The sequence below is a fragment of the Ctenocephalides felis genome, unplaced genomic scaffold, assembly GCF_003426905.1.
Source record: "Ctenocephalides felis isolate EL2017-DRISC unplaced genomic scaffold, ASM342690v1 CF-g0.4_SCAFFOLD_03571, whole genome shotgun sequence".
Classification (NCBI taxonomy): domain Eukaryota; kingdom Metazoa; phylum Arthropoda; class Insecta; order Siphonaptera; family Pulicidae; genus Ctenocephalides; species Ctenocephalides felis.
The window spans coordinates 23,002,933-23,016,444 of NW_020539725.1; the positions used below are offsets into that span (position 1 = coordinate 23,002,933).

The window sequence follows — 13,512 nt, forward strand, 5'->3', positions numbered from 1 at the left end:
TTTTTTCGCGTGTCGTCGCGCCACCTTAGTATTAATTACCTAATTAATTAGAAAATGACCCGCAAAAACAACAGTGCGTCCCTAATAATATTATTAATGGGGATACCCGATAGGGTAGTGGTTAAGGTGCGCGACCGCCACGCGGATGTCCCGGGTTCAATTCCCGGTATAGCCAATAGATAGGCAGAGATAATGCATAGGGCGTAAGGTAAACCTATGTAATATAGGTAAATATATAAATTAGACAGTAATATTTATAAGAAGTAAAAAGTATGTAGGTTATAATAAGTTAATGGCGGTGTAGGTATCTCACGGTATGATGATAATAGATATCTACCTATGATATACAATAATATAGTATAGTAAGATAGGTAATAGGTTATCTATCATATTGTTAGGTTAAGTCTTATAAAGTATTGTAATAAATCTTGAGTACTTTTGTATAATAATAAATACCTGTAAGTATTAATGAATACAAATAATATCACAATAAATATAATTAATGTTATTAAAAAATATAAATTATGTACTCAATGATTCCCTTATATTTGTACAATTTAATGTATAGACTAGTTGTATATAATAGAGTTAATTATATAAGAAGTCAATATATTAGATTTGTGAGTTCTTATCGAAATATATCAATTTTCTTGAACCGGTTTATGAACCGAATTTTAAATTTTAGCGTTCCGGCAAAAAAAAATATTAGCACAACACCACTGTATATACGAGATATATATATATTCAATATATTAAATATATACTAACATATATATTCAAATATATATATATATATATATATATATTATAATAACTGCACAATTCAATTTATCCCTCCATGGGCCTTCGTTACTTTTAGATTTCATCCAAAATTTTTTGATATTTTTCCAAATTATTATGTTTTTTGTAAAATGACGCATAAATCTGAATTCTATAATGCTGTTAAGATATCAATATTCTCAATATGTCCTTTTCTAAGCCTTTCAACCTGAATTAACATTTTCATACACAGAAGCGCAAACATTATATGCCGCTGTGATCTTAATATCACTGAATTCATTAATACAAAAAAAATGTTTAAATATTTTGCTTGTAATTTCTGTTTATCTTTTTTTTAAATAAAACAAAAATGCGGTTCATTAAGGATTAATTCATCAAAATGAAAGTCAAAGAAAAATCATGAACTACATATTTTGCAACTAATGTGAAACAAAAAGTTAAAAAAAAAAACATGAATATAATCTTACAGTTACAGTAATAGAATGTAAATGTAGATTTTAATTTGTTTCAATATTTATGTAAATAGATAAAATGTCCATTTTCGTATAATGCATGTAACCAAAGTATTCTATTCAGCAGAGTGAAATTAAGTTTTGAAAATGTTTCAAAAAAATCAATTACCACACAATAAAAAAAATAAAAATTTAATAACTACATATTATAACATTGAGCTTTAATAATATCTCCAAACAAATGAATATGCATAAGCATATATATGTGTGTATATTAGAAGTGTGACGGTATATGCATATGTATAAATGTATACATAACTAAATAAGTGGAATAGAATTTAAGTTTAATTTATATATGTAAATGGCTAATGTACAAGCTTATAAGGTCAATAAACTAATAAAAAATCCAAACAAATCACTAGCAATTTCTGTGAATTTAGTTATATGACCACTGCAATTGAATAATGAAAAGTGTAAAAAACGATTTTCTATAAATCATTAAACGTTTTTGTCTTTTAAATACATTTATGATTAAAAAAACATTTATTAAAAAATCAATTTGTATGTAAATTTATTTGACCATAAAGATTACATAATAGTCTGAACTATTTTTTACAACTCCATTTCAACCTTCATCCATATCGCTGGGTAATAAATAATTCAAAAGCACAAGTGCGTCATCGGGCAAGTTAGTAATTGAAGAACAATTTGATTATTTAATGAACCTTTCAGTCGACAAATATTTTTATAAATCTTTTAACTTACTTTTAGAAGTAAACGATGTTTCATGAGATAAGATCAATAAATAAATAATACGTTCCATTCAAATTGGAACATTCGTCATTATTGTTTTTGCGATTTCACATTACATTAACATGTATTAATTTATACATTTTTTGAATTTAATAATTTTCACTTTATATTTAAAGTACCGAAATGTTTTGAGATTAGGAACGGCACTGATTTTAACAAGCGGGACGCTGAGCAAGATTTCTAAAAACATTTAGATAGAATCGAGTGGGGATAAAAACGTATCAAAGTCTACTGCGACGTCTATTACGTGGACGTACTAACGATGGTGATAACTAATTGATTCATAATTTAACGATATTGCTATTATTGAGAAATAAATTGCTTTAACAATAAAGTAATAGTGTTATTATTTTATTAAAATTGTTGCACAAATGATTGTTTTTATTTTCAGAAAATATTAACTCTGATCATCAACTAACGTTCTTATCTGCCCCTGTTAATTGGATCAAAATTTATTATGTTGTTAACAAGAACATGAACAAGGATTTCGCAAAAAATATTATTATTCAGCTATATAATCATAGTAATAAAGAATTTATAAAGTGTTAAAATCATCGTTACTTATAATTAGTAATTTCAAAAGACAACCGATATAGGAAAGTACTATACCTATAAGACAGACATAGAATCATATGTCGAAACGTGTGGAATCATAAAGAATCGTTTAGTTTTTATTTAAGCTATGTCTGAAGATTTTATACAGCAATTTATTATATAAATGATAAATGTTCTGATAAAACAAAAAGATTAACAGGCATCCATTCAGATAATAACATATAAAGAAAACTAATATATATTTCTTAAAATTTATTTAATCGATCCTAACGTTTAGAGTCCCAATTTGACTCTTCCTCAGTGGAAACAATGTAAATAAAACACATGTATAATAAAATAAAAAATAATACACAAGTATATGTTACAATGCAAAATATGGAAATACTAAAGTCCGCATTTCAACTACGAATTATTCAAAATTTCAGTTTCCAAATATTAATAATCCTACGGGCTTATTGAGTGATGTATATGATAATCATATATATGTATATAATGCAATAAATGTGTTTACAATTTTTTATTTTATTTTATGCAAAGTTGTTTACTTACATTTTACTATTTTACAAGAATGATATCTGTATTAATTTTCAAATGCAATATTAAAATCTAATATATATGATTATGGTCATAATTTTTACTTTTAATGTTCGTTAATCCAATATATTATTTTAAAGAGCAAAAGAAGGGTCAACCTTGTTGGTGTTTTTGAGAATTTTTTCTCCAATTCTGTGTCTTCAATGGCTTCCCAAGAAGCTCCACAGTCCACACCCTTATGAAATAGTTAAAATTCTAACAGTACTAACAAGCAGAAGGTAAAATCATTCGTTGCAGTTTCATTTAATAATTTTTTTTAGTTTTTCTAAGATTTTTTATTGCATTTAATATTTAAAATATATATATACATTCTATAAATTTGCAACATAAATATCAATCTTCATTTGAAGATAGCAAAACAATTATTTAAACTATAATGAATTCACATAACTATTACTTTAATATAAACAATAATAATTATGTAGCAAACCAAAAGTAAGTAGCATTTTCTTTTGAACTTTCAATTAACTAATTAAAATTCAATAACGTTTTTAACATATTTTAATTTAAAAGCATGATTGTTAATAGTCAGTATAGTCTTTTTTAGTTATCTGAAATTTGAAATATTTTACTTTTTACATTTAAATTGTTGGAACTATTTTTAAAAAATAAAACTAACATTAAAAATCAAATGGTAAATTACATTCACGAAAAATTATAATTGAGATGTTTACGGTTGCGAGAAATTCAATGTATAAATAAATTAAAATGTATTTCTATTTCATAATTATTCTGATACATTGCTACTCTACATGCTTTGTAAAACAGAAAATCAGATGAATATCAAAAAATATCTGAAATTTATAAAAATGCATTGGTAATAAAAAACCTAATCAGTTCTATTTAAAACGTTTCGAACAAGGAATAACTTGTGTTACTAATATAAGTCATAACCATAATAATACATAGGCATAATAGAAGTGTTTTTAATATGAAAAATATTAAAAAAATAATCCGCCCGAACAGGGACTTGAACCCTGGACCCTTGGATTAAAAGTCCAATGCTCTACCGACTGAGCTATCCGGGCTTGTGTTAGTAACCGCCTCGCCCATTTAAATATTATGCGCCTCAGTTGTGCTATTAGTATCGCACGGCAAATGTAAATTTATATATGATTTAATAATTTAACCAAAAATTTACGGCTTTATTCGTTATAATAACTTGACTCTTTCCACTCTTGGTGTGTCTATAACAAATTACATTTAAATATATCAAAGTGCAAAAATTTTAGTTTTTCACATAAGCGCGTTCCAATACATTCGTTCCAACACCAGCCTTGATAGATGTAATAAAATTTCAGATTTAGGAGTTCTATTTGATTCTGGTTTGCTTTTTACTGATCATTTAACTGATATTTGTAATAGAGCACATAAATCTTTAGGTTTGATACTGAGAAATTGTAAACAATTCAATTCTAACAATGCACTTCTTTGCATGTACTATTCTAATGTACGTTCAAAATTAGAATATGGTTCGATTATTTGGTATCCTCATCAAATCAAGAAGCTTCAGCAAAAATTTCTGAAATATCTTTATTATAAAACACATAAAATTTACCCTGAACGTGGCTTTGACTATAACATTTTACTAAAAGAATTTGGTTTTCCTTCCCTTGCCTCACGTCGATATCTGTACAATTATGTTCATATTTAAACTTTGCAATAATTGTATAGACCAGGCTTGGCACGCGAAGGGATTCTGAATGGCACGCTACAAAGGAATTAGGAAAATCGCAAATATATCGAGACGAAGTGATTTTTAAATAAGAGAAAATGTTGAAAATAAGAGAGAAAGTTTGATTATAATGTGGATCGCTAATTTCATGAAAATCTGCGCGAAGGTTGATGAGACCGCATTCGGAGTAAAAGGGATGAAACATGTGCAGTGCCGAGTAGTTATCGAAGCGGCCTTCACGAAGCTGAATGTTGGAGTATCACTCGCCCCCCTCTTTCTCGTTTATCAACTGCGAGTTGAATTTGAAACGCACCATTTGCTTGTGTGCTTGTGCGGTGGGCTTAAACTTGCGCAGTTAAACTTGCATTTCGTTTGGTCGCTACTTTTCGTTCTAACTTTTTTTGTGAAGACTTGTATCTTATTGATTTTATATTTGTTATAATTCATTCGTATTTAATAAAATGGAGAGTAAGAAACAAAAATTAGATGTTCGCGGTTTTCAAGACTGTTGGACGAATGAATATGGATTTATATAACAAAAGGATCGTGCTGTATGTGCGATATGCCGCGAAAGTGTAGTATGCCGCACGTCAAGTGTACAAAGACATTTCCAAACCAAACATCAGTCCACATTTAATAGCAACGATGAGAAATGTGAAACTATAAAGAAAGCTGTTTCTTGTTATAAGAAACAAATAATTTTTTTTGTGGAATGACTGGAACGAAGGCTAAAGCGACAGAATGCAGCTTCGCAATTGCTCATTGCATAGCTGCCAAAGGCAAACCCTTTACAGATGGAGAATATATAAAGGAAATTTTTATAAAAAGTGCTGAAAAGTTGTTTAGCGATTTACCTAACCAACAAACCATATTATCCCGAATTCAAGAAATACCGGCTTCTGCGCGAACAATTGAAAGAAGAATAACTGAAATGGCAGACAATGTAACAACAAAACAGAATGCTGGATTACAAGAAGCTGTTTCATTTAGTGTTGCTGTTGATGAAAGTACCGACGTAAATGATATTGCGCGACTTGCAGTATTTGCACGGTATTGTGATAAAGATCAAGTTTATGAAGAATTGTGTACTTTGATTCCTCTGTCTGGGACAACTAAGGGGGAGGATATTCTTTCTTCATTCATAAGTTATTTTGACAGCAAGAACATTAATGTCAAAAAAATATTTTCTGTAACTACTGACGGCGCAGCTGCAATGATTGGCAAAGATAGAGGATTTGTCAAACTTCTTGAAAATCATATTGGACATAAAATATTGAACTTCCATTGTATAATACACCAGGAAAGTTTAGTTGCCAAAATTTCATCACAGCGCTTAATTCCTGTAATGAACACTGTTGTTAAAATAGTTAATTTTATAGTGTCTCGCTCTTCACTAACACACAGACAATTTAAATCTCTTTTAGAAGAAATGGAAAGTGAATATGTTGACCTTCCCTCATACAGCCATCGTTGGCTTAGTCGAGGCAATGTCTTAAATAAGTTTGTGTCATGTCTGGAACCCATCAAAGTTTTTCTTAACGAAAAGGAACAACATTTCCCCGAATTGAACGATGAAGAATGGTTAGGCAAATTAATGTTTCTGACCGATGTAACAAATCATCTAAGTGAACTAAACTTGAAATTGCAAGGAAAGCGCCAAACAGTGCTCGAATTATTTGAATATTGGACAGCATTTGCGTCAAAATTAAATATTTTTACGTGATATTAACACGAGCACCTACAAATACTTCCCAAATGTGAGAGCGCTTGCAAATGAATCGACCGTAAACAACAATGAACTCAAAACCTACGTTGAAGCACTTAAAGATGAATTTTGCAAAAGATGCAAAGATTTTGAAGCTTATGTGCCTATATTTTCCTTCCTCATACAGCCAGATTTAGATTCATCAACAATACCGTTCGATTGTCCAATTTTCGAGTGGATGAATGTTGATAATTTCGAAATGGAAATTATCGAACTAACATCGTCAGAATTATGGAAAACAAAATTTAAAGAACTACAAAAAAATCTAGAAGATGACTCTATAGAAAAATCGACGGTCATATTAAATTGTTGGATGTCATTGCCGGAAAGATTTATTTGTTTAAAGAAAATTGCATGCGCTCTCCTTTCAGCTTTTGGTTCCACATATCTTTGTGAACAAATTTTTTCACACATGAAAAATATTTTGAGTTCACAAAGAAGTCGTTTAACAACTGAACATTCAGAATCATGTGTGAAATTAAAAGTAACAAATTATACCCCGGATATTGAATTGTTAAGCAAAAATGTACAGGGACAAGGTTCACATTAAAATTGTTTAGTTTATGTTAGAATTGTAGGTTATTTGTTAATAAATATGTTTAAAAGATAAATTTGGTTTTAATTCATCTCTCCTAGAACCTAATTATATATTTCAGAATCAGGGGCGTAACTACCGCCGTATCAGCCATATCAGCCCCAAGCCAGGGGGGCCCCCAACGTCCGTAAGCAAATATTAATAATAAAAAAATTATTTCACAAAAAGCGAATTAATCGTGAAAAATTTGTTCAGTGAAATTTAATTTCATTAAGATGTAAAATTATTGTTTTAAAGTGTATTTTTCCGGGCCATGGGGGCCCAACCTGCCCAAATATTAATAGAATCTTACGAATTTTTATCTTATTTTACAAATAACAAAAGTTAAAATAATCATGAAAACTTCCTTGCAACTAAATTTAATTTCGAATAAAACATGAGCGTGTAAAATGTAAAAATATAAAGAGAGTTGCGATTGCGATAGAATAGAAAACTAGCATTTTATTAAGTCATTTTGTGCAAATTAAAAAATTAAAATTAATTCAGCAGTTTGCTAAATGTCTCGAAAAATTATCAAAGGAATGGAGCGTAAACGACTGTTTTCAAAAACAAAAGGCAAAGTATAGCAACCCGTAATCTTGTTTCAAACTCAACATATACTATTTATAAATATACATATGAATTTCTGAAATTAAACAAAGATCAGAGACTTCGACTCAATTAGTATGTTCGAATAATTACAACTTGAGTAATTTAGCAAAAACACCTGTCTTCATGAAACTTTCGTCTAAATACAGTAAGATCATCTCTGTTAATTTTTATAACTAATTGTAAACACTCGAAAAATATGTCTAAAATATGAAAATCAATATTTATTATATCGCTGTCAAAATTCAATACTTTTGCTTAAAATTTTCCCGAAGTAATTTTTGCATACAATTTACCCAGTTTCAACCGCAAATGCTGAAAAAAGTTTTTCAAAAATAAAACTGATACAAAATTAGCTAATTAGTTGTAAGTCTTAGGAAACTTTGCTTGTATTTCCCGATATGTGTAAATAATCGACACAATCAATAAGAATTTAGATTTATTCCAAATTTTTTGATTTTTTAAAAGAAAAAGAGGTCCGGGGGATATAATCCGAACAGTTCTTGATTTTGAAACGAGGGCGAAAATTTTAGCACTCTTCTCCTAATTTCGAGAAATCGGCTCAGCCTATCGTTGTAAACAAACATTTTCTGGCAAAAAAATTTGAACATTTCTTTCAGGAAGTTAAATACTTCTATGATACACAAACAGCACTCAGATCATTATTGTTCATAGAAGCAGAAACTTTATCCCCAAAAAAATTTTGATACAGGGCCCCGCCAATGCACGCTACGTCCTTGTTCAGAATTAAGGCGGCACTCTGAATCATATTGGTACAGTGGCTTGGCACACCACAGTTAAAAGGTTGCCGACCCCTGGTATAGACTGTCCTCTTATTCTTAACCAACTATATTTTAATGTTCCAAGGCTATCTACGCGTCAACAATTATTTTTCAATTATCCTACTCCTAAATCTAATTCTCTCTTAAATTCGCCTATTTTACTTATGTCCTCTAACTTTAACTTAATAATGAAAAAGATATTCACAACACTTCGCCTAATCAAATAATCTCCATCTGCACAAGTTACCCTTTTTATTTTCTTTTCAAAAATCTCATTATTTAATATTATTCTGTTTATAAATAATATTGTTACATTCTGCATTATATGTACATAATTATATGTTAAGCATTTTATATTGTAATTTTGTTTATATCTTTATTGTTATTCATTATGCAAAATAATTGTATTTTTGAGTCCTCTTGGAAGAAATCTGTGGCCTATATATTTAAAATAAATAAATAAAAAAATAAATAAATAATATCTATATTTCAATATCTCACTCACTGGTGAGAGAATGGATGCACGTCTTAGTGCGGATACAAATTTTCGTCGACGATTTTTGGAACATGGATCAATCGATTTGAATAATTTAAAAAACATTCGATTCGTATTTATAAGGAGATGTGCTGATTAGTTTTTAGCAAAGGCAGGTCCAGCCGTTACGATTACGAAGATACAGGGCAAAAAGTTCCAAAAACGGTTTCTCACTTTTTAAGAGAACGGAGCGTCCGATTTTAATAATTCAAAAAGAAATTTTACTTGTATTGACAAGATGAAGAACTGATTTTTGGGAAGGCAGGTCTAGCGGTTTCAGAGATCTAGTAAAAAAAAGTAAAAAAGATGATCATTAGACATATGTACATTAAATTATCAGATATTTAATAGAGATTTTAATAATGTGTTTCAATTTCGTTTACATTTCTATGGGTTCCGTAACATTGTTTGTCTGGCGCTTACGCGCTTCGATAATTCATCTCTGTGCAGCTAAAGCAATGCAATTGCTTTGGAAAAAAGTTCAACATTTGCAAAATATTTCAAAATAAAAAAAAAACATTTTTTTCCTAAAAAAGTCATTTTTTTTTAAAATATAAAATTTCTCAAAAATCATTTTTTTAAAAGAAACAATTTAATCTTTTTTATTTAACAAAAACTTTTCGTACGGGAAGTTTCAGCAATTTGCCCCTTACGTTACGCACGATGCCATACACCACTACAACTGCAACAAAATGTTTTACCTCGCGCTTGTCAATACTGCTAGAAATTTCACTATATATACGAGGTCGGTTATTCGATACATGGGTCTGGCGCTTCTCGGGGAACTGATGAAATTAAGGTAAATGAATAGAATTCCAAAATTAGCGTAATTAAAATGATCGAAAGATCGATGATCAAGAGAAGAAATTCTCAAAATTACCGCAGAAGCAAAGTTGACCCTTCTTTTGTTCTTAATTTTTTTGAAATTAACGGACATTAGATAACAAATATTTTAATATACGGAAATAGACTGAAATTGAGAAATTTCAGAAGTTTCTGATCATTTTGGCATACCTTAGAAAAAATGGATGAATGTGTGTGTGGTTGAAAAATAGTTCAATTTTTTTAAAAAAATCTAAATATGAAAAACTCAAATTTTCCATAGAAGACATTTTTAAAAATTTCTAAATTCTCAAAAATCTATTTTTTTCAAAATTTTCAAAAAATCTAAAGATTTTTTAAACAATTTAATTTTTAATACGGAAAGTTACAGCAATTTGTCTTAAGATACGATGCCATGCACTCCTAGTATAGAAAGAAATCTCATTAAATATATCAAAATCTGAACATTGTGAATGTTTTTGGGATGCTTTGAGTAATATAAAAAAAATCTTATGAGTATCTTGACTCACTAAGAAACAAATTATACTGTTTAGTTAAATTGTTCCTCTCATGAATATTTAATAATTAAGTGCTAATTTTTAAATACTCAAAGTCAATATTATATGTTTGACGCCGATCAACTTGCTTATTATTGTGGCAGGTCAGTCTAATGAACAATGATTTAGGACCATCTGAATAAATATGCATATATCAACATCAACTTATACATATACATATGCGAATATTCAAACAAAACATCTCAAATCTTGTTTATTAAAGCTGTCTAGACGCCACAGTTGGGCAAGTCTACTACAACATAAATTATTTTTTATAGTAGAGCTGAGGGAATATTTACTACGTAGTTATAACAATTTACATTTTTAAACCCGTTATTATTTTTATTATCAAAAATTTAAATGAATGAATCTACATATTTATTTTATAAAATAAATGTGAAAATTACTCTTTGAACAGTTTTCAAGTGTTTCGATAGTTTTGACTATCAGGGCAAAATTTGAACAAACAGATGGCTGATTCTGCTGTAAAATAGACCAATGTCATGCCAAGGCTATTTTATTCTGCGTTTTTGCATATAAAATGGTATAAAAAGATTGTATTTAGATTTTTTTTGAAAATTTTGGACTATTTTTGTTTTAGACTACAAGAAATTGCCTATAATAGACTTGATATAAAAAACTTAAGTGCGTTTTTCTGATGTCTCATGAAATAAATACATGAGAGAAGTTAAATTTTATGTGTAAAACGTTTGATCACAGCAAATACATAGCATTTTGGCAGTTTTTAGTACCATTTTATATAAAAAATGCAACGTAACATAGCCTTGCCATAATTGGTTTATTTTACGGCAAAATAATCAGCCCCTATGTCCTAAATTCTATTCATAAAAAATACATAGTTAAAATACAAACTTTTAATATTAATTTATAAAAACTAATTTATAATAAAAGTATTTTTTATATAATTTTAATGACTCAAATGAAACGTTCTAATTCATAAATGAATTGAAATATCTTAATATTGCAAATTATATTAGATTTTGAAAGTCAATTATAAGAAACATATAGAACTGTCTGAAAGATATAGATTATTCGGATTATTCGAGCAAATAGTTTCTTCATAAAGATTTGAAACCGATCAAAACCGATTTTTTTGGGAAAAATACTATTCGAAAACGGGTTTTATAGAATGTTGGTTTTTGTATTAATTCCAATATAAATAGATACATAAACTTATATTAAAATTCTACTTAGTAAAAATTAAACATATAAATGAATTTCTAACCACTGAAATAATTATCACTAAAAATCCTAATTGCAATGTTATCACCAGAACAACAGAAATAATTGAATACAAAATAAAACAAGAAAATAATGATATATACTTAAAAAATGAAACGATAGTACATAGTTAAAATCATAAATGATAATTCTTATCTTATAATTTGTATTTTGCAATATAAGTAATATTAAGAAATACCGTTGTATATTGTTATTGAAGTTGCATTTTATATATGAAATGATTATAATTGAATGGTTATAAATGAATTCCCAATGAATCATTTTATAGGTTCATTTTACACACAAAATCTATTAATAAAATATTATATAAAATCTATTAAAAATAAAAATATAATTAATTAATAATTGAAGATATATAAAAACCCTACGGGAAGTTAATAAAAAGAAATTGTAATAATCTTGCATGCAAGGGTTTAATTTCTTCATTATGTTCTTAGTAATTATTTTGAGTGATGTATAGCATCGTCCTTAAGGCAAAAATGAGATTTTTGAGAATTTTGAAATAAAAAAAAAATGACTTTTTTGAAAAATTTGAGTTTTTTATATTTAGATTTTTTTTTGTAAATATTAAACCTTTTTTGTTTTAGAATACAAGAAACTGTCTATAATAGACTTGATGTAAAAAACTTGCATTCCATAGTCAATTGCTTATTAAGGCTATTAAACCATTGTTCCTTTTTTATTATTTATATATCTTATTATCTTTATCTCTTATTTTAATTATTATTTTTTTACGCGTATTTCAGCACTATAACTTCAAACACTGACAATAACTCTCATTGATGTATAATATTGAATGAATAAAATTGTTTTTTGTTGTATTTTCAATTGTCCTTGGTCGACGTTCAGTGAATTTAAAGAAAATATAGTTAAATCGCATATGATTTACATAGTAGACACGCCGTTGTGTGTTGCTACTATTTTTTTAGTTAATATTGAAAAATATTTATTGTTAGCAGTTTCTGCCTATTGTTTATTGAACTCTAAAATCTCTTACCTGTGTTTATGTTTACATTTCTGCTACCAGCACCCATTCAATATTGTTCTGAGGCACATCTCATCAAAATTTATTAAAGCCTAACACAAAACTATACATTTTTACTGATCACTATACACGATACATGATGTTGTACACTTTTGAGTTAGATTTCACATAGTTTTTATTCAACTAAGTGTCTAATACTAAACTTTTTATTTAATTTATTTTCATTGTAACACATGCAGCTGCCACGGAGTCGTAATAAGTGAATGCGCTTGCGTACTCTCTTGGAGAGGCATCATACATCAGTATGTATGAAAGTATGTATGTATTGCCATGCTATGCCAAAAAGTAAGAGATGAAAGTACAACTAGCTGTAAGTGGAATTCTGTCTTAAGGCAATTAAGGCATCGTGCCTTAAGGCAAATTGCTGGAACTTTCCGTACCAAAAATTATTATTTTTTTAAAAACGATTGACATTTTTAAAAAAAATTTACTTCGAAAAAATAAGATTTCGAGAAACTATAAATTGGACAAAAAATTACTTTTTTTTGAATTTTTTTTTTTTTTTTTAAAATATTTAATTTTTTTTTTAAATTTTTTTTTTAAAAATATTGTTTTCTTTATTTTGGCATATTTTGGAAGATCTGAACTTTTTTTCAAAGCGGCGTACTGCTTTAACTGCATAGAGACAAAATGTCAAAGCGCGTAACGCCGCGTCGCCGTCTAACGAATAAACATTGGTACGGAACCCATA

The 13,512-nt window shown here is 28.3% G+C and overlaps 2 protein-coding genes and 1 non-coding gene across 3 annotated transcripts in view; 1 reads left to right on the plus strand and 2 right to left on the minus strand.

The window, feature by feature from the left end:
* LOC113384816 (4-coumarate--CoA ligase-like 7) overlaps nt 1-12,891 on the minus strand; it is a gene marked incomplete at its 3' end in the record, with an annotated part of 71,104 nt that extends 58,213 nt beyond the window's left edge. Inside the window, 1 exon segment of the mRNA XM_026622579.1 lies at nt 12,774-12,891.
* Nucleotides 4,150-4,222, minus strand: Trnak-uuu. The gene has a single exon. It is a non-coding gene; the product is annotated as a tRNA-Lys (tRNA).
* Nucleotides 5,582-6,592, plus strand: LOC113385808 (general transcription factor II-I repeat domain-containing protein 2A-like). Its single transcript, XM_026623641.1, has one exon. It carries the CDS (start codon nt 5,582-5,584, stop codon nt 6,590-6,592), a length of 1,011 nt encoding a protein of 336 aa, XP_026479426.1.
* Nucleotides 12,892-13,512: the final 621 nt, after the last annotated feature.

What these genes read in the sequence shown, in the direction of transcription:
- LOC113385808 (XM_026623641.1), top strand. Translation starts at nt 5,582, where the DNA reads ATGACTGGAACGAAGGCTAAAGCGACAGAATGCAGCTTCGCAATTGCT.